Source organism: Oncorhynchus kisutch, linkage group LG29, assembly GCF_002021735.2.
Source record: "Oncorhynchus kisutch isolate 150728-3 linkage group LG29, Okis_V2, whole genome shotgun sequence".
NCBI classification, from domain to species: domain Eukaryota; kingdom Metazoa; phylum Chordata; class Actinopteri; order Salmoniformes; family Salmonidae; genus Oncorhynchus; species Oncorhynchus kisutch.
The window spans coordinates 18,416,137-18,442,058 of NC_034202.2; the positions used below are offsets into that span (position 1 = coordinate 18,416,137).

A 25,922-nucleotide genomic window follows, 5' to 3' on the forward strand; every position below is an offset into this window, starting at 1 on the left:
TTTTAAGACCAGATATCCTCTTCTATTGCACCAGGTGAGGGTGCAGTCTCGGGGGGGCTATGACTCCCATTCCAGCAGCACCATTAGCAGTGACGCGGCCGGAGGGTCCAAGCCCGCCCCGCCCCCCGTGGCCCTCAAGCCCACCCTAAAGGCCCCCGGCCAGTCATCTGAGGACCACAGTGTCCAGGGGGGAGAGGACCCGGCTAACCGCTCATTCATTGGCAAGGTGAAGGCCTTCGAAAAGATGGACCACCTGGCCAGAGCCCAGAGGATGCTGGAGCTCCAGGAGGCCGAGCAAGCACGGGTCAGTACTACTGGTGGAAAACAGACACTAACGCCCCTAGCAGTAAGATGTAATGCCCATAAAAGAACCAAATGGATCTATACGGGAAAGTGATCATTTCATATATTCTGATTAAATGTTTGATTTCAAGTACCAAAAGGTATATTCAAGTGCATGCAGTTGAAATCAGAAGTTTACATACACTTAGGTTGGAGTCATTAAAACTATTTAAAGGCAATGCTACCAAATAATTTAGTATATAAACTTCTGACCCACTGGGAATGTGATGAAATAAATAATTCTCTCTATTTTTTTCTGACTTTTCACATCAAAATTAAGTGGTAATCTAAAACTGAGTTTAAATGTATTTGGCTAAGGTGTATGTAAACTTCCAACTTCAACTGTATGTTGCTTTATGTTTAATGTACAGCATGTGCGTTGACACAACTGTCAAACTCCTCCTGCTCTCTTGACTGTAGTTGGAAATAGCCCAGAAGCACCCAGACATCTATGCAGTCCCAGTGAAACTACCAAAGCCCAACCACAACCGCCCACAGCCAATAGGGTAAGTTCGTCTTTTTAACCTTGTCGATCACCACACAAATTAGCATTTTTACTTAACTTTCCACTGCCTGTCAGGTTGGGTTCAATACCTTTTTTTTTTTTTTACAGACTCAATGCCAAACAATCTGAATGAACAAAAATGTCTCTCCCGCTCTCCTGTGTGTCCAGCTCCAGCTCCTACCCAGAACCCCAGACCCCGTCCTCCAGGCCACCGTACTCTGAGAGCAGGGGTCACGACGACGATGAAGAAGAGTACCGCAGACAGCTGGCCAACCAGACCAGACGAGGCTACTACAGCAACCCCCAGAAGTACAAAGACACTGAGATGTAGGACAGACAGATCCACCTTATTGTTCTCACTGTGGTTACTCGAACACCCTGTCCTGTGGCCCCACCTAGTGGCAGGACGATATATCCCATTCAGGTGTGTCCTGACATTGACTGTTTGCCTCACTGTGCGGGATGGCGTATATGCCTTTTAACCTCCCAACCCCGCAGTCATATTTATCCAAACCAATAGGGTTCGAATACACTTTTTATAACCGTGTATGTATATATATGATCTTTTTACATGTTTTAAATCTTGTTTATTTCAATGTAACACATCTGGACAGACATGGGGGTACTCTGTCTCCAGCTGGCCTGTTAGTGAGTGGTGGGTAAATCTCTCATTGCATACCCTTTGATTTACTGTACTCTGTCATTTTTGTGTATTTTAATACTAGAGATCAGTGCATACAAAGTGCCTTTTTATAGTGTAGCAGTGTCAGACCACTGAAAGAAGCAGTCAGCACTAGGCTCTGAGGTGATGGACAAAACATGGCAGTTTACATACAACCTGAGACAATCACATTTATGGCATATACAGTATAGATGCGCCATTCTTGTTTCACCAGGGTGTATCAACCATCTGTATATGCATCTACTATTTGATTCATGGTCCTCCTCATGCGGCTGAAATCAACTAGTGAGTCGTTAACTTTCTCAAATAAATCTATTTTAAACTTTCATTTGTGTCGTGGTGACTGTTTTGTTTCTAATGCAGCCTCAGGCAGGATGGTTTCTGAGAGTTCATTCAACCAGGTGCAAATTATAGCACAGCTGCAACATCGCAGTTACATTTTTTTACATGCAAGGCTGTAGAAGTGGTTTTGGTCCAATGAAAAGCTCACATTTGGGTTACCATGCCCCCATGGAGACAGTTTACAGTACATTCATAGGATCCTGAAAGACCAAAGTTGTTTCTCCTCAATACGCATATTTAAATTCATTAATCTGCCTGGTAAACTACTCTGTGCCGTTTTACTTCAGAGATGCACTTGTTTAACAGGTTCAGATTAAGGCAAATCAGTGCGGAGTGGCATGAAAATACATTGATTTTAAGCAAACAGTGATGTGAAAATCAAATGCGTGGCTGATGAATGTAATTAAAGAAAAACCGAAGTAAAATCCCCTTGATGTGAACTGGAATGGAGAGTTTTGTCCAGGGAGAGAGAGCAAGTCTCAGATGTAGACTGGCTGTTCCTGGGCAGTCAATAGACGGTACATGGCTGCAGGCATCGTCTTCATGTGGATCTGCAGCACAAAGAAGTAACACACAGGTTGCGTGATCAAAACACAGCCGAGCATAGAGTTTTCCTGACGTTTTGAATTGACTGTCAATTCTATCTCCACTCCATAAATGAATTGTAATGCAATTTACAGATTCAATTAGGATTATTTCAACTCATGACTAATTAAGTTCTTGACCTCAAACACTGGACTATTACATGTTACTGTTGCGTGTGTTCTTGTACCTCTCCCACTGCATTAGACAGGACTTGAACAATCTTCTCATGAGGTGTAGCCACCACACTCTGACCGTTGATATCAATGATGCGATGACCGACACGGACCCCTCCTCTCTCAGCAATGCCCCCCCTCATCAGGCTGCAGATCTTTACAAGACAGAGGGACACAAACAGCAATAAATCTAATCAAGCACTCAAAGCTAAGGGTCATCTCTTCTCTTCCCCCCCCCCCCCCCCAATTGTCATGATACCCACAATGCCATTCTGTACGCTGAAGCCCAGCTGATATCGGAGGTCTGGTCTGCGGATCAGCACCATAGTGACGGGGGGACACCTGACGATGTTCAACTTAATCTTGGACTGGGCCTTCAGACCCTGGGGGGACAGATTATAACAGGAGGAGACAGCCAAGAGAAGAGGGGGAAAAAATGCACTTACAGCACCGCCTGGTCAAGCAGTCAAAGTCAATTGTTTTCAGTGTGTGCCAGCTTGGAGAGGGGTAGACTATTTAGATTTAAAACAGACTGTCTGCCTGACCACACGTGCATTTTCAGCAGAAATACACAGTTGGGCTACAGTGACACAAAAAGAGAAAAGGTGAAGGCAGGGAGATGGGGGAAAGAGGCTGAAAGAACACAGAGACAAGAGAAAGGCAAACCTTGATGATACTCTGGCAAGTGGAGAGGGGCAGTCCAACCAGACTGGTTCCATTGATGGTCATGATCTGGTCACCAATGTTGAGTCGACCAGACTTCTCCGCAGGCCCAAAATGCATCATGCTAGCAATGATGACGGTGGGCAGAATAGAGCCCCAGCCTGACTCCACTATGACCACGCCCAGCATCTCTCCCTTCTGCTTCTCTATGTAAACCTGCAATAGGATACACATAGAACAAATGCCACTACTTACACCAATAAGGTCAAGGCAATTGTTCACTTGAATGTCTTCATGTCTTTCAGTTAGCCCTTCTTGTTAATGCTATGTGTATTACAGGTATAGCTAACTGTTTTAGAACTAATTGGCAAAGCCACTAAGGTCTAAAATCCCATATCAAAATTCTAAGCACCCAACACTGGCCTGCCCCCTGGTGGTTGACTCACATCTCTGCAGTTCTCTGACTTGGAGAAGTGGATGAGGTCATCGTTGTACATGTCCTGAGTGTTGAGCAGGTCGCTGTACTCCCTCTGACTCAGGTCCTCTGGGTCGATGCCATTGGCCCGCAGGAACTCCTGGTACGCCACACTGAAGGCCTGGCCAATAGACTGGGCTATGAGCTGGGCCTGGACAGAGGGTAAGAGTGGCAACACAGAAACGCACATATTACGTTGTATGTCATAAAGTTCCTTCATACACACACTTGTGTCCGAGTTAAACAAATCATTTGTAAACACACACTTACATCCTCCGACTCAAACACGTGGCAGACCATCCTGTACTGGGGGAGGTCGTCACGGGCAGGGCTGTTGGTGTGGTCAGTTGTATGGTTCAGATGTTCCTGAGCGCTCCTGGAGCGTACCATCTTCCCCCTGGCCATCAGCACCACCATGTTGCCTATGTCAGCGATGTAGGAGATGGTTCTCAGTGGCAGGTCCATCATGGACGCCTGATAGGAACACAGGATAAGGACATGGTTATGTGGCTATAGTTTGTGTGTGTGTGGAGAGGTAAGTTTGATAACTGCGCCGTTCCACCAATTAGGTGGCAAATAAAAATGTAATGTTCACCTAATTGTAACATGGTCATTCAACTTCATAAAAAAATCTTTTTTTCCCATCTCAAGAGGCGAATTTTTTTTAAATGACTAGTAAGTGTCAAATAAAGTAACAGTGTTGACAATTTCATCTTAAACCAGCCATAAATCCCCTGGTGACAGGGGGAATGGAAGCTTGTTGTGTACAACAGGGAGGGGCAATTTAATGCAAAAAAAAAATGAAATGAAAACATTTCTAGCCTGCCTATCTATGGGTAATAGGGTTGACGTGTTATGCTTGACCCACTCAGTTTTCCACCACAAAATGGACAGAGGGTAGAACCAGCTCCCCTTCTTTATCACTATAATTTGGCTGTTTGTTTCTTTTGAAAAAATATTTAAAAAGGAATAGTTTCACCATATTAAAAATGAGAGTTCAGTTCACGTAACAGGGTTAACCTTAAAATGAGGGACAGATGTAAATGAATCACTAATCACATAATAATCTTTATTTACAATGATGGTGAATACTTGGGAGACATTTTGGGTTTAAGTGGGTTAAAACCTGTTTGGGCTAGGCATCCCGGTGAAACTGGAGGGCGCGCAATCAAAACAAATAATCATAAAAATGATGGCTATTAAACATTTAGGTACATATCAGTTGAAAGCTTAAATTATTGTTAATCTAACTGCATTGTCAGATTTACAGTAGCTAGTACAGCGAAAACATGCCATGAGATTGTTTGAGGACGGCACAACACATCAAAAAAATTTACTGCCGGCACAGGTTTCATAAATTCACAGATAGCGACTAAATATTCACTTACTTTTTGAAAATCATCCTCTGATTTGTCATCCAAAGTGTCCCAGCTATAGCATGTAGTGTCATTTTGTTAGATAAAATCCTTCTTTATATCCCAAAAAGTCTGTTTAGTTGGCGCCATCGATTTGAGTAATCCACTCCTTCAACATTTTTTTTACCTTCATTTAACTAGGCAAGTCAGTTAAGAACAAATTCTTATCTTCAATGACGGCCTAGGAACTTTGGGTTAACTGCCTTGTTCAGGGGGAAAACGACAGATCTTTTACCTCGTCAGCTCGGGGATTCGATCTTGCAACCTTTCGGTTACTAGTCCAACGGCTATCTGCCGTCCCAACATGCAGAGAAAGGAATCCGAAAATCTACCCCTAAACTTTGTTTCAACAAGTCAAAATACGTTTCTATTTACTCCTCAGATACCCTAAAATGTGATCAAACTATAATATTTAGTACGGAAAGAAGTATGTTCAATAGGAAATTTTTAGCAGGTGCATCCTGTCTTCATGGCGCACAGACACGAATTTCCAAGACTGTGTCCCTGTATTAAAACTGATATTTCTTATTCTTTTTTTTAAATTAAAAGCCTGAAACCTTGAACATAGACTGCTGACACCCTGTAGAAGCCATAGGAATTGCATCCAGGGAACAAATTTTCAGTATGACCTTATGCTTGCCATTCTAAGACGATGGTCTCTCAAAAAAATACCATTCCGGTTGGATTTTCTCCTACCATATCTTTTTTTGTTATATTCTCCTACATTATTTTAACATTTCTACAAATGTCAAAGTGTTTTCTTTTCAATGGTACCAATGAAATGCATATCCTGGCTTCAGGGCCTGAGCAACAGGCAGTTTACTTTGGGCACGTCATTCATGCGGAAATTGAGGAAGAAAAGGGGCCTAACTAAGAAGTTTAAAATCGTTCTAGAAGTCACAGAGGGTGTACGGAGGGAAATATCAATATGTTGAATTTTGGCACTAGCATTTATTGAATTCTCCATGTGGTCTATACTAAACTTAATTTAATATAACAGGCTTTAATATCCAATATTGGTGCACAATTTCTACTTAAAATATCAAAAGGGTGGCACGCAACAGGCACTCATTTCATGGAACGACCAAATTAACACCGGGATTACTAACACTATAGCAATTGTTTGGTACATGTAACATAGCAGCCGCTATCCTTGAGTGAGTCCATGCTAAGGTCAATATTATACAGTATTTACCTGAGTGTCTGCATTCAGCACTTTGATCCTCTGTGTAGACATGAAGAGATCCACTTCAGTGGAAGAAGGAATCTCACCCCCAGTCTGCACATTTAGGGAGAGGAGAGCATCACTTCAACAACAGAAGACATTCAAACAACCATTACAGACAAACAGAAAATATGACTTAAGACACAGGACAGAAAAATATATATGTTACAGCCGTAATACTGTCACTGTACCTTCTTTCTGTTTTTAGCTTGCTTTTGTGCGGTCTGCCGTATAGAATAGCAAGAGAGAGAGAGAGCGAGTGCGTTCAAGACAGTGCTCCGCCAAGAATAGTAAGATGGGGCTAGGGTATGGACGACACTGGATTGGCTCACAGAAGATTGACCATCCCATTTGGTGTATTAGGGCTGTGTGTGTGTGTGTGTGTGTGTGTGTGTGTGTGTGTGTATGTGTGTACACACGTGTCTTGTGTGGGCAGGTGGTGATTTAAGCTGTCTACCACATCTCACAAAAGTTACTGGCCCAGAGGTTATGAAGCAAACATCCTCAAAAGTTTCCCCTTTATCAATGTGACATTAGCACCCCTCAAGAAACAAACAGACTGCATGTGATAACAACATAGACTGACAGATGCCATGGGCATTCCCCAATACTTCTTTATGGACATGAAACAATGTTATTTGGCAGATGTGTCAATAGCTATTTAGTAAAAATGTAATGCACAATATAATGCACATAATTATATGGAACTATGGACATGAGAAAGGTTACTGCCTGTCACTTAAAAGATGGAAGAGTGAAGGAAGGAGAAAGGGAAGAGTATTCGGTCCTAGCTGATGTGACCCCCGTGTGGCTCACCCTGACACGGCTCATAGCCTCCTGGGCCTGCTGCATGCGGGCACTCTTAGTGGGAGTCCTCTCTGACAGCAGGTGGGTGGAGCCCAGGTAGCTGGCCGCAAAAATGATGCCATCAATCAGGTCCTCTGGGTCACATGGCCCTGGGACTGTGGACAAGACGGTCATTGAGGTTGGCGACAATCAATGGTCATCACTTTTGATTTGAGTGAAAACAAAATCAAAAGTGAGTGACAACATGCCACTGATGCCTAAACTTTTCCATCAAGTAATTGAAGTGCATTTTATACCACAGCAAAGCTTAATCTACAAAAACATTCTGCTTATCTCACTAATGACCCCCCCAACCACTCACCTTCCACGTATGTAGGGAAGGACGGCATATGCCTCTGGATCTGAAATGAAAACAGAATATTACTATTATACATCAGTAATGGTGACAGTAACAGTAGAATAGCACTTCTCTTTCCACAGTGGTGCGTGTGACACAGTGCAGAGCAGTCACTTACCTCCTCAATGGATGGTGGTCTAGGCGGCTCCCTCTGTTCTCTATGCTCCCTCTGCTGAACCTGGTGTGTTCTGGAGGACTCTACCCTCACAGGACAGACATGCTCTGGGACTGGCACCGGAACTCGGGATGGAACTCGGGATGGGGCTGGAGCTGGTACTGGAACATGGACAGGGGATGGAACTCGGGATGGAACTCGGGATGGGGCTGGGTTATAGTGTGAAGGAGACTGAGAGACAGGCTGTAGGACAGATTAAGAGATACATGAGAGAAAACCTCAATTGATTTCTGGTGGCACATTTAAACAGGAGTAGATAACATTATTACCTCAGAAATCACTCTTATCACTGATGCAATGAATGGATAAACATCCATTCTCTCCACTATGTAAACATTTCAAAAATGTGATTTCTGTAGTGATCCAGGGCTGGCTCATACTCACGTCGCCACCTGGTGGCTGCTCTGGGGAGGATTCGACCTCATTAGGACTGACCTCCGGTCTCATCACCCACACAGGCTCTATGGGCTGGTCAGGAGTGTAGGGCGAGCGCACCGTCTTTGTCTTCACCTCCTCTATGGCCTCTCGGATGTCCCTGATGGCCAGAGAGATAGCATCCCCTGAGCCTGTGACACTGTCCTCTGAAAGGCCTTCCGCTGGAGGTCGGAGCTCTATCCCGGCCTGCTCATCCTGGAACTCACCTGAACCAGGCTGTCCAGAGCTGGGCTGCTCTGACTGGGCTTCACCTTGCACGTTCCAGGGAGGTGGCCCCAGGCTTTGGGATCTGGGGCTTTCTTTGAGGCTGTCGTCCTCCCCATCAGACGTAGTGTCATTGTAGTGGTGTAGCCTTGAGCCGACTGAGCGTCCCTGCCAATGGGGGCTGGTCTGTGGTAACCCCACATCCCTACCTGGCCAGGAGTCACGGGGTTGGGGTTCAGTGTCTGTAGCTCGCTTATAAACATGCTCGCTCTGTCTACGACTGCAGGGCCCTGGGTGAGGTTCTGAATATGGCTCATCAGGATCAGCCTCAGATCTCCTGTCTGGATAATTAATCAATTTCAAGGGTGCAGGGAAAGACTGAGGGTAGGATTTTGCGTAGGGCTCTGTGTTGGATTCTGTGATAGATTCTGACTGTGGGTAGGACTCATTATAGAATTCCGCATAGGTCTTAGGATACGAGTCTCTGAAGGTGAAGGATTTGGGGTGGGACAGTGGAGAATCAGTGTAGCTATCATCATCAGGCATTATGTCATTTTCATAGGTGGGACTTGGGCTAAACTCGTCACTACATTGGTCCGAGTTCTCAGACTGAACTGGAGGGGGCAAGAATGGTGATTGGTGAGGAGGTGACCTCAGGGGCGGAGCCTCCATGCTTAGTGAGGCAGCACTCTCAGTGTCAGAACAGTACTCATTAGTTCCATCTTCCTGATCATCCTCTACCAGATCCCTCTTGCTTCTGTCTTCTTCTCCCAGACCGGTCTCTTTTAGCTCCCCCTCTCCATGGCCCCCCTCCCTCTGGTTCTCTAAGTCTGTCTGGTTGTCAAATCCACTTTGAGTACTAACAGACTGCGTTATGGATGAGCTGTACCCTTCCTCCTCTTCCTCCTGAGGTTGGGGAGACTCTATGTTGGGAAGGGTTTGATGCAGGTCTTGGGAAGGGGGATCAGGGGCAGTAGGACATGGTGTGTGGTGTGTGGGGGTAGGAGAGGTACCAGCAGTAAGGTCAGGTGCTCTACTGTTCTGTGTGTGGTGGGGTGGACAGGAGTGTGGGGGGTGTTGCTGCTTCATTGTTGCGGGACCAGTCATGTCCCTCTGTTCAGTCAGGGGAGCGCCAGATGACCGTTGCTGTTGAAACGGCAGGGCGTGGGTGTCTTGGCCATCTCTCGGCGGCGGTCTCTGTCTGTGAACTCTGACCCTGGGCTCTCCCTGGCGGCGGTAGCGGGCCACGCCAGGGCGAGGCGGCTGGGTGTGGCGAGGAGGCTCCATGTCTGCTCCCTCCCACTGTCTGGATGGGCCCTGCCCTGAGGGAGTTTGTCTACGGTGCCGTGCAGGGCCGCGGCCCGTGCCTTGGTGCGGAATAGGAGGATGATGGTGGTGGTGATGTTCCTGCCCATCCTGACCGAGCATTTGGCAGGGTCTCCAACTTCTCCGGACAGGGACCCCTTCTCCTTCTCCCCCTGTGCTATTGGGCTGCCGGTTTCTGGAAGCAGGTGAAGCCTTATGCTCCTCCAAGATAGCATCACCTAGCCCCTCCCCCTGCTGCTTGTAGCTCATCACTCTGCTGTGGTCTGTTTACCTTTAGAACATGGTCCTTCCGTCTCCTAGGAGACACCACTCACAGCACTGCCTGCAGGGAGACAGGAAATGAATGTGAACAGATAGTTCAGGGGTTATGGTTCAGGGGTGAAACAGAAGGATCAGGAAGGCATGTCTACAAACAGGACATTGTGTTTATGAGCGAGCCCCCCTGTGGTTATGAAGTAGATCTATGTATCACTCTCCCAATATCCATTTTAACATCAATTCTATCCTCAATTTCAGAGATCTGCCAATCCCCCACACATCTACAAAGCACACACGCACAAGATCCTGATAGATAAGCAGAGCCGCAGGGGCTCCCTATACTCCAGGGTAAAACCTAAATCCCATGGGATTCATCTGGGTGTGTTTAATCTCAGGCATATTCTCCCTGCACCAGCAGCGGCACCACGCCACACCAAAGCAGCTGGCAGATGGCGTGAGGAGGAGGAGCAGGAGGAGGGACAAAGCCCTGACGTCACTGACCTGAGAGAGAGGAGGTCAGGCTGAATACCAAACTTTACGCTCAGTGTACAGAATATTGATGTCTGAACTCTAGATTGAAGCTGAGTATACTACACAGTCTATCAGTAGACTGACTTCACAGTATCGTATAGGATCAGTTTTCAAAATTGTGCACAGTATTGCAGGTAAAGTATTTTGTAGCTTTAAGAGCTATAGCCCATTGTACTGTATGAATTTGTGGCTGAAATTCAAATTTTATGGATACAGAAAGCAGAGAGTGTACAGATTTAATAAAGGCTGGATATCTGGAGACTAGGGGCAGAGGTTAATGCAGAACCTCAGAATGAAAAGGAATCTGAGTGCAGGTGAGAACCGACAAAGAGGAGACATGTAGGAGGACAAAGAGTATAGATTATATTATGCTAGAAATATGCCCTTTCCCCGGTGATTGGTGCTGCTGACTGGGTGGGCCCCTGGGGGGCAGTGCCCAGGTCACAGATGGTCAGGCGGCAGGCGGAGGGAGCTGTGAGCAGCTCCTCCATCTGTTGGGGGCCCAAGTGAAAGCCACAGGGAGGGGATTTACAGTACCAAGTCATTGACTCACTGATCTTACGCTAGCCTAACACACACAGGCCAATGCTAAAACAGTGTTTACATGTAGGGGAGAGTATGTTGAGCCATTTTCTACATTCAGCATCGCTACATCAAGGGAAATATAGTATTATGTCTAAAAGATATCTACACTGAATGTACAAAACATGAGGAACAAATTACATTTGTCAGGGCATGGACTCTACAAGGTGTCTAAAGCATTCCACAGGGATGCTGGCCCATGTTGACTCCAATGCTTCTCACACTTGTGTCAAGTTGGCTGGATGTTCTTTGAGTTGTGGACAATTCTTGATACACATGGGAAACTGTTGAGCGTGAAAAACCTGCAGCATTGCAGTTCTTGACCCACTCAACGTGGTGTGCCTGGCACCTACTACCACCCTGTTCAAAGGCACTTAAATATGTTGTCTTGTTCATTCACCCTCTGAATGGCACACATACACAATCCATGTCTCAATTGTCTCGAGGCTTAAAATCCTTCTATACCGGTCTCCTCCCTTTCATCTACATTGATTGAAGTGGATTCAAGGTGACATCAATAAGGGATCATACTGTAGCTTTCCCATGGATCCCCCTGGTCAGTCTATGCCATGGAAAGAGCAGGTGATCATACTGTAGCTTTCCCATGGATCCCCCTGGTCAGTCTATGCCATGGAAAGAGCAGGTGATCATACTGTAGCTTTCCCATGGATCCCCCTGGTCAGTCTATGCCATGGAAAGAGCAGGTGATCACACTGTAGCTTTCCCATGAATCCCCCTGGTCAGTCTATGCCATGGAAAGAGCAGGTGATCATAATGGTTATTGATATTGTGTGTCCCTGGAAATAACCAGAATTAAATGTAAACTTAACAGTTTTCAAAACATAGCTTGTCCAAAACAAAGTTGTCTCTTGGCACAACTTCCCCGGGGTAAGGGGGTTTGTTGAGCACATGGTACAGGGTAAATTGAGCCGCCTTGAGGGTAAGTGGGTGATAGTGTCTTGTGACAGCAGGTGATGGTGCTGGTAGGTCAAAGTTGAAGTCATGGAATGGGGGTGTGGTATATCGTATATATGAAATGTATGCCTACATTCAGATATAGATCTCACTTACCCTTCCATTTCTTGAGCAATTGTCTGGGACAAGGATGTTGTTTCAACGTGCCAACTCGTAGGCAAGTTCTCTGCATTTGAGGATACTAAGCCCATGAAACTGGTCCGCGAGATTGTTAATATGTTTAGCAAGCTCAGACTCCATGTCATCAGATGAGACCTCATGAGCATCTGCTACTCTTTCACACAGGTACATATTCCTTTTTTATCAATGTATCTCTTCAGTGTCATTCAGTCTAATTTTTCATCCCTTGCTACTGCTCAAATGGGCTTCTTCTCTTCTCTCACTTCCTTGTCTGCTCTCTCAAGAACCTCAATGATGTCAGCTCTGTAACAACAACGACAAAATGCACTTGAGCTCATTTGCATGACACATTGCAAAAATACTATGCATAAAACTGACAAAATGTTATCATAATTTGTATAGAGTATGGTGGACATTGGCTCAACTTACCCCAAGGCAAACATTTGGACTGTATTAGCTCACACAGCTATAAGGATGCACTTTCATGCTAGATTAAAGGACCTCATTTGTAGTTTATAAAGACCCAAATTGATGTATAAAACAATATTTGGTTTAGATACAAGCACCATGAAACTTACAACATAAATTCATTTGACTTCGTGAAAATCAATTTTTTGGGACCGAACTTGCTTACCACTTTTTCCATGTGGTTTCTTCCTTCACAGACATGAAATTATGACCTCTTCTGACCTCTATGACCTATTCCTAAATATTTGGTCACATGATTAATTTTGTGCATGGTTTCTTAGAAACAAGGAGTGGCTCAACTAACCCTTTGGCTCAATATACCCCACTCTCCCCTAGTATAAATAGGCCTATTGGTTATATTTTGTTGATATATTTGTGGTTTCAGCAGGACAGGATTAATGCATAGACTAAGTAAAGTGGTGTGACGACTGGCAAAAGCTTGTAGACTATTCAAGTCCCACGTTGAATGGCCGCTGGGAGGACTTTGTTTTTGCCTGAACGTGAGGAAATTAAAAGGGTAAGGACAGCAGGTAGCTTGTGCAGAAAACGCTCTTCCGATTCTGTCACCGTGTATGGAGTGGGACGTAAACCCAAAAGAAAAGCAAAACGAGTAGGCGCTCCTGTGATGAAATATCCTAATACATGTTTACTTATTGACAACTGCTCAACGAACGGGCTATTATCCTATTTAACAAACAGGCACCTGTCTGAATGTCCGACGACGATGAAAGCCAAAACGATGTGACACGTCTCTAATTAAATGATCCGCCGGGTGCCTTTCATGGTCAAAACATCGGCGCCACTGGTACCTTCATCGATTCGGTGGTGTTATCCGATTCGTCATAATGTAGGCTCTTTGCCCTATCTCCTGGATCATAAATAGGCGCTTACCTGTTCATGACTAGGAACTGGTAGATCGTGTAACATTCCGCTTCACCATCTTTATCCAACTGGTCCCTCTGCTCGATACCTTCAAACAATTTGCATGGATTAGGCCCGATCGGTCAACTCCTGCTGCATCGTGACATTTGAGCGGATTACCGATGCACAAAGCGACTTTAGACTGCTGTGTTTCAACATGATGGCGCTGCAACGATCGTGTTCTACGTAGCCTACACTGCTCTGGTCTGCACCACTTTTTCCCACGCGCAGTGAGATATTAGAGCCCGCAAATTCTTCCCTTGCGCACAATGCATCCCCTAGGGCTAAGAAACACCGGTGTAAGCAAAATATCGACACCACGGTGTCAAGCACACAACGCAAACTATTCAAGGACCCTCGCTCACAGCATTTGATCAGAATAGCCTATGGATGTAGACTAGCCTACATTATCTAATAGGAAAATATTCAGGAGAACGCACTCACACCTCTATTGCTATCTTCTCTACAGTCTAAACGAGATCATCGGGACGTCCCATCTCTGATGTCAACCTGTTGAAGTGTAAAACGGTTAATGCTGGGGTAAGATTTATGGTTAAATTAAGGTTAGGGGTTCAATTTAGCGTTAGGCAGGAACGTCTCAAGGATTCCCGGATTGCAATAAATGTGAGTAGTCACCATGGTATCCAATCTGTGTCAGCATTTAAACCTTAGAGGGGCCTAATTGTACCATCTCCCTCTCTTTCTCGCACATCCATCATTTCAGCTCATTCTTGATTAACAGTAAGGGAGTGATTTGTTTGGCAAGTGTGGATTCATCCATGTTGGATTCATAAAGTAGCCTTTATCATATACCCCCTTCTTATTGGTGCCACCCAGCATTTCCTGCTCTCATTCACACATTTGTTGTTCTATTTTAAAACTGGGCATCAATCATTTCTGGTCCTTTCTTTTCATTCATTGATGAAGGTATATATTCTGTCTTAAGTTATTTTAGGAACATGACAGGCTTTGAGAGCATGTTTAAAACCCATCTTTGAAATGATCATTCATAAATGTTTGATCAGAGCCATTGTAGTGTTGTCACGCAAAACCCATGGCCCACATGCAAGACCTCCCAGTATGACTGGCTTAGACTGCACTGAAGAAAGCAAAAGGGTTGGATGGTGTAGTATTGTCTCTTCTTCTCCTATCTTCCCAGTACTTGTCATTGTGCTGGGCTGCAGGTGGTGCTGTCCAATGGCTGAACTGTTCTTAATCTTTTGATATGAGCTGACCAACCATATGGTAGTCCTATCAATCGTTTGTGCTTACAGAATTTGTACATCATTGCAAGGCTCAAACCACTCTCATAACAATCCATGACACTCCCATAATAAGAGTGGGACATTGTTTGAATATATTCAAAGGTTGTGTCCTACCTCTTGCATTATAATGTTAATAATAATATTTTTACTCAGAGGATCTTTGGTGCTGTTCAAAAACAGGGACTTTAAATAATTTCCCCAGGTCATTAAGAACAAATTCTTATTTACAATGATGGCCTGGAAACTACACACAATGCTGGCCTAGACACCCAAAAAGACCTGACGCATAGAGTCCTCTGGTCCCTTGCCACATTCTGCACAGAACCCGTCAGGGTATCAGCTAACACACAACAGCACTGTGTCAACCCAGATGGCTACAGATATCATATTCTTCAAGCACACTTAGGTGTTTATGAAAACATCCTCACAGTGTTTACAAGGTGCTTGAGAAAGGACGTGTTATTTTACAGTTTTTGTTGATTGTCATTTTATGATGATTGTGGTAGTTTCTGCACTATTTGGTTTCTGTGTATCTTGCTGGTTCAGTTCTCTCAATACTTGGTCTAACACTGTAAATGACCCCACTCTTCTCTCTTAGCAAAAGAGATCCATTGATTGCTGAAGTCCTTCTTCACATAATAAAGTGTGTATACTGTAATATTTCACGTAGAACTGACCTGTTTTCCCATGTAGCATTTCACTGCACCTTCAGGAAAGAGGGAAAGGCAAACATGAAGGGACAGACCAGACAAAGTTCCTATGACACAGGGTGCTGTAGATGTCCTGGAGGGCTGGCGGTGTGTCCCTATTGGACCGACCGCACTACCCTCTGGACAGCAATGCGGTTGTGGGCAGTGCAGATGCCGTAGCAGGCAGTGATGCAGCATGACAGAATGCTCCCGATGGTGCATCTGTAGAAGTTCATGAGGGTCTTAGGGGCCATGCTGAATTTATTCAGCCTCCTGAGTTTGAAGAGGCTTTGTCGTGCCTTCTTCACTACGGTGTTGGTATGGTGGGCCCATTTCAGGTCCTACGTGATGTGCACGCCAAGGAACTTGAAGCTTTTGACCCTCTTCACTGCGGCCCGTTGATGTGGATGGGGGCGTGCTCTCTCTGCTGTCTACTGTAGTCCACGATCAGCTCTTTCGTTTTGTTGAGGAAGAAGTTATTTCCCTGGCACCACTCCATCAGGGCACTAACAACCTCCCTGTCGGCTGGCTCGTTGTTATTGGTGATCAGGCACTGTTGCTGTTATGTCATCAGAAAACTTGATGGAGTCATGCATAACCACGCAGTCATGGCTGAACAGAGAGGAGCAGGCTGAGCACGCATCCCTGGGGGGCCCCTTGTTGAGGATCAGCGTGGCGGAGGTGTTATTGCCTACCTACACAGCCTGGGGCGACCCGTAAGGATGTCTAGGACCCAGTTGCTGGGTGTTAAAATCTGAGCTGTAGTCGAATAACAGTATTCTCACTTAGGCAAGAGGAATACCTAAGTGGGATAGGGCGGTGTGCAGAGCAGTGACTATTAGGGTGGTGTGCAAATTGTAGTGGGTTGAGGGTGTCTGGTAAAGTGGAGGTGATATGGTCCTTGATAATCCTCTCAAAGCACTTCATGATGACAGAAGTGAGTACTATATTGTGATATTCATTTAGTTCAGTTACCTTTGCTTGCTTGGGTACAAGAACAATGGTAGACATCTTAAAGAAAGTGGGGACGACAAACTGGGATATGGATAGATTGAATATGTCCATAAACACTCCAGCCAGCTAGTCTGCACATGTTCTGAGGATGCGGCTAGGGATGCCATCCAGGCCAGCAGCCTTGCGAGGGTTAACACTCTTGAAAGTCACATCGGCCACAGAGATCTAGAGATCACAGTCCTCGTGAGCAGAGTGGGCCCTCGTCGGCGGCTCTGTGTTATTCTCCTCAAAGGGGGTGAAGAAGGCGTTCGGCTTATCTGGGAGTGAGGTGTTGATGTAAGCGGTGTGGCTGGTTTCCCCTTTATAATCCAATTGTCTGAAGTCCCTGCCACATGCGTCACATGTCCGAGCTGTTGAATTGCGACTCCACTTTGTCAACTCTTTGATTACCTTATGGAGGTCATGGCTGGTCTGTTTGTATATGTCCATGTTCCTGGTCAATTTGCCGTGGTTAAATGCAGTGTTTCACGCTTTCAGTTTTGTGCGAATGCTACCATCTATCCACGGTTTTTGGTTTGGATATGTTCTGAACATCACTGTAGGAACAACATCCTCTAAGCACTTCCTGATGAACCCAGTGACAGAGTAAGTGTAATCGTCAATGTTATTTCCAGTGGCGACCCGGAACATATCCCAGTCCACCTGATCACACAGTAGATTCAGAGTGTCCCTTTCCTCTTCTCCTACCTCTCATTACTTTTACAGATTAGTTGAAAGGTAAGAGAGGAGAAAAGCATGCTATTAAAGAGTATTGGAATGCAGCCTCCTAATGTCTCCCATGTGTGCCGCAGAGCCAACCTTTGATCCCTCCATCGCCAACTGTGACTTTGAGGGTGGTTTCTGCTGACACACCCAGGATCAAATGGAAGGATCCCCATGGAAGAGGGTGTCAGTCAAGCCCAACATCTACAGGATTGGGGACCACACAACAGGGGCAGGTAAGAGATGATATGATTTTGATCTCTAAGAGATGCTAGAGGCGTAATTAGTGAACGAGAGATGGCTTCTCTATCTTCTCCTGCTTACAATTTGCACTGCGTTACGTTTGGCTTTGGTAAAAACCTGAAGTATTTCAAGTGTCAGAAAGACACTTAAACAATGGTGTATTTTGAGACTTAACCAATGTGTGTGAAGTGGAAATATTCCACGGCAAACCAATTGACAGAAAACAATGTTGCTCAAGACAATAATAACAGTTCTTTCTCTTAACACAGGATCCTTCCTTCTGGCCCACTCCCGGCTGAATCCACGCGCTGGCTATATTAGCCACCTGCTCGGGCCTCTTCTGCCCGGCAACATGAAGTACTGTCTGAGGTTCCACTACTCTCTCTGTGAATTCATCCAGACAGACCAGGCTCTCACCGTTTACATTCAGGATCAGAGCGGAATCACACAGGAGAGGATATGGACCCAGAACGACAAGGTGTCTGGATAGCGACAGAGGTCACCATCCAGAGTCCACATGTTGCCAATGTAAAATGGCTTAACATGTATTCTTTTCCTTTTTAGTTAGTCAGTTATTTTCATTCCTCAGTCACAACAACTGTCTTGTGCATGCCTTGCCTATAGTGTTTCATAATGTTTGTGACGGAACCCCTTGTGTTTATTTGGCCTTACATTGTACCTTTGACATCGTTTTTTTTTATCCTTTGGTTTGGCACCAGCTTCATAAGGAGTAGCAGTTTAAAAATGAAACAGGAATGCCGAAGTCCGTAGTCAGCGATTCTCCTCGTTGGTTTTTCTTTTTAAACAGCTTTTGCCCTGTTAAAACATGGATCATACCATATCACAATATATTACATAGATGTAACTGTCTGGAAATGTATTATGCAGTTACATTGTCCAGAAGCTATATCCTCTGAGAATGTCTGTGGTTGATGATGTCACCCACTCTGCCCCTGCTGTCCAGGTGGTGTTTGTCAGCACATGTACGAACTTCTGTCTGTGGGTCAGTCGCTCTGGATGACATCAGTGTGAGCCTCGGGGATTGTGATCTTACAGCAGGTAACTTTACCTTCACTGATCCCTGATGCCCACAGGGCCTCTGGGAGATCTCCGGAAGTAGTGCCTCCGTGATAAACATAATTTAGCTCCTTGAGTCATTTTGGGTGTCCATCTACAGGTCTTCTCCTGTCTGTCCCTGGGCTCTGTAACTTTGAGACGGGTCACTGTGGGTACATTCAGGACAAAGAGGGTGATAAGGGTGACTGGGTACTGGTGAGAGGGCCTACCCCCACTTCTTACACCGGGCCGAGGGTGGATCACACCACAGGAGTCGGTGAGTATCCAACTCCCTCTAGCATTCACTGAAGGAGTGTAAATGTGACATCATTGTAGTCTGTTTCCATGTTATACCATGATAGTTAGAGTTTAACCCTGTGAAACTCTGTTTGTCAGGGTACTACATGCACATTGAGGCCTCTAACATGCTGCTTGGTCAAAATGCCAGACTATTCTCCAGTCCTCTGAGGAGGTCCAGGGGTTTTCTGTGCCTGCGTTTCTTCTACCACATGTATGGCTCGGGCATAGGTGAGCTCAGTGTCCATCTGAGCAAGAATGGAAAGGACGAATTGCTATGGAAATGCACTGGAGAGCAGAGCATCACCAAAGTGACCAACAGCATTAGGTATCACTACCCATAATCCCTCTCCTCCTCTGTACAATAACACCTGAGACGTAAGAGGAAAAGAAACACCCCACTCGCTGTTTTATTCTGGGGGGGTTTTCTGGTTCAATGAACTAAGTAACTGCTATTGCATTCATATCTATGAGAGATACACCCAGTTAAGTAAACCGGAACTTACCTTTTTTTCCCCAATGGTAAACGGCGTCAGTGAACTATACTGAACAAAAATATAAACACAGCATGTAAAGTGTTCGTCCCATGTTTCATGAGCTGAAATACATTATCCCAGAAATGTTCCATACGCACAAAAAGCTTATTTCTCTCCAATTTTGTGCACAAATGTGTTTACATCCCTGTTAGTGAGCATTTCTCCTTTATGTATGCCATTTAGCAGATGCTTTTTCATCCTTTTCCAAGATAATTCATCCACCTGACAGGTGTGGCATATCAAGAAGCTGATTACACAGGTGCACCATTTGAAGGGGACAATAAAGGCCACTCTAAAATGTGCAGTTTTGTCACACAACACAATGCTACAGATGTCTCAAGTTGAGGGAAAATGCAATTGGCATTCTGATTGCAGGAATGTCCACCCAAGCTGTTGCCATTAAATGTTGATTTCTCTACCATAAGCTGCCCCCAATGTCGTTTTAGAGAGTTTGGCAGTACGTCCAACTGGCCTCACAACCGTAGACCACGTGTAACCACACCAGCCCAGGACCGCCACATCTGACTTCTTCACCTGTGGGATTGTCTGAGACCAACCACCCAGACAGCTGATGGCTCCCAAGTCAATCAATCAAATGTATTTATAAATCCCTTTTTACATCAGCAGATGTCGCAAAGTGCTATACAGAAACCCAGCCGAAAACCCCAAACAGCAAGCAATGCAGATATAGAAGCACGGTGGCTAGGAAAAATGTCCTAGAAAGGCAGGAACCCAGGAAGAAACCTAGAGGAATCAGGCTCTGAGGGGTGGCCAGTCCTCTTCTGGCTGTACCGGGTGGAGATTATAAGAGTACATGGCCATTTAAGGCCAGATTGCTCTATAAGACATTCAAACGTTCATAGATGACCAGCAGTGTCAAATAATAATCACAGTGGTTGTAGAGGGTGCAACAGGTCAGCATCTCAGGAGTAAATGTCAGTTGGCTTTTCATAACCAAGCATTCAGCGGTCGAGACAGAAGGAGACAGCAGAGAGAATAGAGAGAAAACAGGTCAGGGACGCAGGTCAGGGACAAAGTAGCAAGTCCAGTGAACAGGTCAGGGTTCCATAGCCGCAGGCAGAACAGTTTCAACTGGAGCAGCAGCACGACCAGGTGGACTGGGGACAGTCAGGAGTGAGTGGGCCTATGCCCTCCCAGGCCCGTCCATGCCTGGTCATGTGAAATCCATAGATTAGGGCATCATTTATTTATTTAAATTGACTGATCTCATTATATAAACTGTAACTCTGTAAAATATTTCAAATTATTGCATGTTACATTTATATTTTTGTTCCGTATATATTCATTTACTTTGATAACACCATCTCCAAATTACAAAAAGATATTGAGGGAAGAGTTTGAAGAATTACACTACTACTGCACCCAGTCTTATTCACAATGTGCTCTGGCCAAATACTTTTTTACTGAGTCATCACTTGTTCTTTTTCTCCTATTGTTCTAGATCGTATTTGAGGCCATCAGGGGTTCCTCAATAAGAAGTGATATAGCCATTGACAGCATTGTGTTTGAAAGTGGACTATGCCCAGGTATTGTATCTGTTGCCCGATAAGGGTCATACAACCTCTCTAAAAATGTATTGTTTTTCTTTCATGTTGTCTTGCATAACCTTGTCCCCAGGCTCAGTTCGAGATCTGGCTGGGGACGAGATTGTCTTTCATGGAACTCATTACTCCAGTTTTTTTTTTTTTTTTTTTTTGTCCACAGATATTGAAGTAAAAATGACCCATTCCCCTGGAAATGCAAATGACATTGAGTGAAGGAGCAGCAGAGGGGAATGGTGCAGAATATGATGCATGCATCAAAACTGAGTTGAAACTTGCACATGTGGACAAACATTTTCTGTTTTACTGATGGCACCAACTCATTTTCTGTTTTACTGATGGCACCAACTCGTTTTGCACATATTTTATTTTTATTTCACCTTTATTTATTAACCATTTACAACTGCGACCTGGCCAAGATAAAGCAAAGCAGTGTGACACAAACAACAACACAGATTTACACATGCAATAAACAAACATGCAGTCAATAATACAATAGAAAAAAGTCTATATACAGTGTGTGCAAATTAGGTAGGATAAGGGAAGTAAGGCAATAAATAGGCCATAGTGGCGAAGTAATTACAATATAGCAATTAAACACTGGAGTGATAGTTGTGCAGAAGATGAGTGTGCAAGTAGAGGTACTGGGGTGCAAAGGAGCAAAATAAATCAAATAAATAACAGTATGGGGGATGAGGTAGTTGGATGGGCTATTTACAGATGGTCTATGTACAGGTGCAGTGATCTGCTCTGACAGCTGGTGTATTTTTATTTTTTTGCAGTTCGTTCCAGTCATTGGCAGCAGAGAACTGGAAGGAAAAGCGGCTAAAGAAGGAATTGGCTTTGGGGGTGACCAGTGAGATATACCTGCTGGAGCGCGTGCTACGGGTGGGTGCTGCTATGGTGACCAGTGAGCTGAGATAAGGCGGGGTTTTACCTAGCAAAGACTTATAGATGTCCTGGAGCCAGTGGGTTTGGTGACGAATATGAAGCAAGGGCCAGCCAACAAGAGCATACAGGCAGTAGTGGTGGGTAGTATATGGGGCTTTGGTGTATTTCGTCTTTCCCGATTTAATAAGTTTGAAGTGTTGTGTGTGTCTCTTAGGAACAGGGCACCCCTCAAGGGGGTTATATCTTGTGGGAAGTAGATGTTGAAGAGATGAAGCACCCTGCATCCCATTGCTGGCTTGCTTCTGAAGCTAAACAGGGTTGGTCCTAGTTGGTCCCTGAATGGGAGACCAGATGCTGTTGGAAGTGGTGTTGGAGGGCCAGTAGGAGGCACCCTTCCCTCTGGTCTACAAAAAATATCCCAATACCCCCAGGGCAGGGATTGGAGACATTGCCCTGTGTAGGGTGCTGTCTTTTGGATGGGATGTTAAATGCGTGTCCTGACTCTCTGTGGTCACTAAAGATCCCATGGCACTTATTGTAAGAGTAGGGGTGTTAACCCCGGTGTCCTGGCCATCGTGGTCACCTAATCATCCCCAGCTTACAATTGGCTCATTCATCCCTCCTCTCCCCTGTAACTATTCCCCATGTTGTTGCTGTAAATGAGAATGTGTTCTCAGTCAACTTACCTAGTTAAATAAAAAATACAAATAAACTCTTCTTGGAGTGATTGATGCACATCAGATTAATTGTGTGAAGAAAGTGTTTTTTGATATGGAGTCTCTCCCTACTCAAGTGCATTTAGGGTATATTAACTACAAAGTTAGATCATTTATCCCAAGACCAATACAGTGTGATCATTGTAAAGATTTTGGTCATGTTTCAAGTGTTTGCAGAAGAGAGAGGCCGAGAGGTCCAGGTTGTGGAAAAAATCATATTATGTGTTATAAAAGTGATAAATGTGACATGTTGCAATTGTGGTGCGAACCATGAAGCTTTCGATTGCCCCACAAGGGTGAAAGAGAATGAGGTGGCCAAAGTCAGGGATATCCAGAGCATATCATATGCTCATAACACAGCTGTTAAAAGGGTTGACTGTTGGAATGGTGCACATGAAGACTCCATGGTGGTGGATATGCCTTCACTGCAGGCTGCAGGGGTTGCCTTTCACCAGCAGGATCCTGCCATTTCAAAGGTTAAGAAGGTGGAATTTGTGGCCTTTATAGCTATGGTGATAAATAGCACTGCCAAGGTGGAAAGCAAGGAAGATAGAAATCATTGTGGAAGAGGAGGAGCGGCTCCTGGGGCTGAAAAACTTCTCGGTGAAGGAGTAACATGGAATATTATCACAAGCCGTACCACCCTCTTAGGTCCTAGAGCCTGAGAAGGGAGATATGGAGTATTGAAAGAAGAGAGAAGTAGGAATTTTGTTTTGTAAATGTACTATTTTTATTTGGGTGAAGTAAGTTAGTTTCCCTATCACGTATGGATTTTTTTTTTTTTACCTTGTTTTGGTTTCAACTTGTCTAGTTGGTGTCGGCAATACACATTTTTGGGGTGTAGTCCGCCATAAAACCCACAGAAGAAGAATGTGTTGCATGTTGTTTTGTTGATGAACTACACGAGATCCACTTTGTCCAATCATCAATCAAAACCTTTCACACTGGGCGCTCGAATCGCAGTAACAGACTGCTATGGTGTCTTATAATTTTCAAGAACAACATGGCTTCTGTGGGCGAAAGGAGTAAGTAACGTAACGAACACACAAACATCAAATAATGAAGGTCGTCCTCTGGTACTGAAACTGACCCACGTCCCGTTGGAGATGGTAAAATGGCTGGTTTTGTCGAAGGATCCATACTTTGCATCAATGCAGAACTTCCTGTGAGTCAACTCCCCCTTGAAATGCTCACAAACAAACAAGCTAGGTAACCACAATGACGTGATGGCGATTTACCTAACGTTAGCTACGTCTCTTGTGTGCTAGCATACGTTACCCTTGTGAAATGTTTGAAGTAAGCTAATCTAGCTAGTTAGGTAATTTAGCTAGCTGTGAGATGTTGCTGTTTTGCAGACCTACTTGGCATGAACAACCGAGTCAAAGATTATGGTAATTCTATGTATGACCAAGTCTTGTAGCTAACTAAATGTGCTAGCAAGCGTCAAAGTTGCTGAATGTGCTTGTGTCCGACATAGGTAGCCTCGGCTACAATACAACAACCTAACGTTAACTAACTGAATATGCTAACTATTAGATAAAGTTGCTGCATTAAGTTAAGCTGACACAATTCACACACAACCTACGACCACTCCATAGTTCACCCTGGACCAAACCCGAACATGATTGTGGGGGCCAATGGAACTGGGAAGTCCAGTATTGTCTGTGCCATATGTCTGGGTCTAGCAGGAAAGACTACCAATCTGGGCAGAGGGGACAAGGTAGTTGGCTATTTATTAACAAGTGTAACATTACTGACGTTAGCTAGCTACAACTGGAATATGTTGTCAACTTTTATTTAACTTCAAGAGCTTCAAACTTTCCGTAGCATTATTTTTGGATTGTTGCATGTATGGCACTCTATATTGTACTTAATTTCAGTTTGTTTGAGGTTTTGTATTTGATTGTACAGAATTGAATTGATAACTTGTATTATTCTGACTAGGTTGGGCTGTACGTGAAGCGTGGGTGCAACAAAGGATCGGTTGAGATTAAATTGTAAGTCTGTTATTGATTAAATCAGAAATGCCATCACACTGATTCCCCTATGTCTCCAATAGTGGGTATAATAACATGGATGGAACCCCACCTGTGTTTTCAGGTACAAGGCCGGGGGGAACCTGGTGATCAACAGAGAGATGCACGTGGAGAATAACCAGTCAGTGTGGCTGCTGAATGGGAGACACTCCAGCCAGAAGGCTGTGGAGGAGGTGAAGGCTCTACAGATCCAAGTAAGCAACCTCTGCCAGTTCCTGTCACAGGTGAGTGTAAACTTCGAGAGAACACTTTTTAAAAAACTTGAATGCTAACGTCCTACTCCTTTGACATTTTCTGACCACCCTTTGCCTCCTGCCCTGTGACTTTGCAGGAGAAGGTGGGTGAGTTTGCCAAGATGACCAAGATTGAGCTGCTAGAGGCCACAGAGAAGTCAGTGGGGCCTCCAGAGATGTAAGAGTTCCACTGCAAGCTCAAGATCTTCCGCACCAAAGAGAGGGAACTGGAGGTGAGCACAGTTTTAACTCTAGCTCTATAGATGAACGGGGACTCATTGCTTCTTCTTTTATAAAGACGTTTTTGCTGCGGTGTTGGCCGCTCAGGGGAGAGCAAGTTCAATGGTGTGCTGGTATTGTTTTTTGGTAGAATGTGTGCAAGGAAGAAGGCCAGCGCCCTGGAGAAGTTCAAGCAGAGGAAGGAACGGAACAAGCATGGCGTGGAGCGCTACTATGAGAAGAAGAGGCACCTGGACATGATTAAGATGCTGGATAAGAAGAAACCCTGGGTGGTGAGTTTCAATAGCAAGATCATCTGACACACGTATTTATTATGCACACCAACGTAAACCGTTTACTCCAGACACTACAACGTGATGTAAACTGTTTCTGTTGCAAAACATTTTGCTATGTTGTGCACTAATGAATACAACCCTGTAGTCATTCATAGCTTGCAATAAGACACTGGACATGGGTAGATTATCCTCCATGTAAAAACAAATAGCATGTGTGTGTTTATATGAAACAAAGAGATCTTCTGTTGAATCTGACAATTAATCTTAATGGTTGTACAGTCGTCTCAAATAAAACTGTGAAGGACCTCGGCGTTACTCTGGACCCTGATCTCTCTTTTGAAGAACATATCAAGACCATTTCGAGGACAGCTTTTTTCCATCTACGTAACATTGCAAAAATCAGAAACTTTCTGTCCAAAAATGATGCAGAAAAATTAATCCATGCTTTTGTCACTTCTAGGTTAGACTACTGCAATGCTCTATTTTCCGGCTACCCGGATAAAGCACTAAATAAACTTCAGTTAGTGCTAAATACGGCTGCTAGAATCCTGACTAGAACCA

General features: G+C 44.6%; 3 protein-coding genes and 1 pseudogene across 5 annotated transcripts in view; 3 read left to right on the forward strand and 1 right to left on the reverse strand.

The window, feature by feature from the left end:
• The window catches only part of LOC109873698 (tight junction protein ZO-2), a 36,103-nt gene extending 34,246 nt beyond the window's left edge, over positions 1-1,857 (forward strand). Inside the window, exons 22-24 of one of the 2 annotated variants that reach the window (XM_020465367.2) lie at positions 35-304; positions 763-848; positions 956-1,857. In XM_020465367.2, the coding sequence (XP_020320956.1) occupies positions 35-304; positions 763-848; positions 956-980 (381 nt within the window). In that variant the 3' untranslated portion in view covers positions 981-1,857. The remainder of the gene's footprint in view (positions 1-34; positions 305-762; positions 849-955) is intronic. The other variant, XM_020465366.2, reaches the window with a different exon arrangement.
• LOC109873699 (amyloid-beta A4 precursor protein-binding family A member 1) lies at positions 242-14,143 on the reverse strand. 2 transcript variants are annotated; one of them, XM_020465368.2, is made up of 13 exons: positions 13,577-14,143; positions 12,194-12,520; positions 8,171-10,073; positions 7,730-7,969; positions 7,576-7,615; positions 7,224-7,369; positions 6,378-6,461; positions 4,038-4,241; positions 3,739-3,918; positions 3,296-3,508; positions 2,893-3,012; positions 2,644-2,784; positions 242-2,422 (listed from the first exon to the last, which is right to left on the reverse strand). In XM_020465368.2, the coding sequence occupies exons 3-13, from the start codon at positions 9,998-10,000 to the stop codon at positions 2,351-2,353; spliced, it is 3,270 nt and encodes a 1,089-aa protein (XP_020320957.2). In that variant the 5' UTR covers positions 10,001-10,073; positions 12,194-12,520; positions 13,577-14,143; the 3' UTR covers positions 242-2,350. The 2 variants fall into 2 exon arrangements, with proteins under 2 accessions (XP_020320957.2, XP_031665408.1); XM_031809548.1 differs by lacking the exon at positions 12,194-12,520.
• Positions 14,144-16,488: 2,345 nt separating this feature from the next.
• On the forward strand, positions 16,489-20,978 carry LOC109873588 (MAM domain-containing protein 2-like; annotated as a pseudogene).
• Positions 20,979-23,196: 2,218 nt separating this feature from the next.
• The window catches only part of LOC109873700 (structural maintenance of chromosomes protein 5), a 30,404-nt gene continuing 27,678 nt past the window's right edge, over positions 23,197-25,922 (forward strand). The window contains 6 exon segments of the mRNA XM_031809549.1: positions 23,197-23,786; positions 24,176-24,297; positions 24,522-24,574; positions 24,678-24,837; positions 24,945-25,079; positions 25,217-25,358. The gene's annotated coding sequence lies outside the window, so the exon portion shown is untranslated.

Excerpts from the sequence above, each read along its gene's own strand:
- LOC109873699 (XM_031809548.1), bottom strand. The coding sequence starts at position 10,000 with ATGAGCTACAAGCAGCAGGGGGAGGGGCTAGGTGATGCTATCTTGGAG. Across the intron at positions 7,970-8,170 it reads AGCAGCCACCAGGTGGCGAC|CCTGTCTCTCAGTCTCCTTC; the intron begins GTGAGTATGAGC and ends TCTGTCCTACAG. Across the intron at positions 7,370-7,575 it reads CTTCCCTACATACGTGGAAG|TCCCAGGGCCATGTGACCCA; the intron begins GTGAGTGGTTGG and ends TCTTGTCCACAG.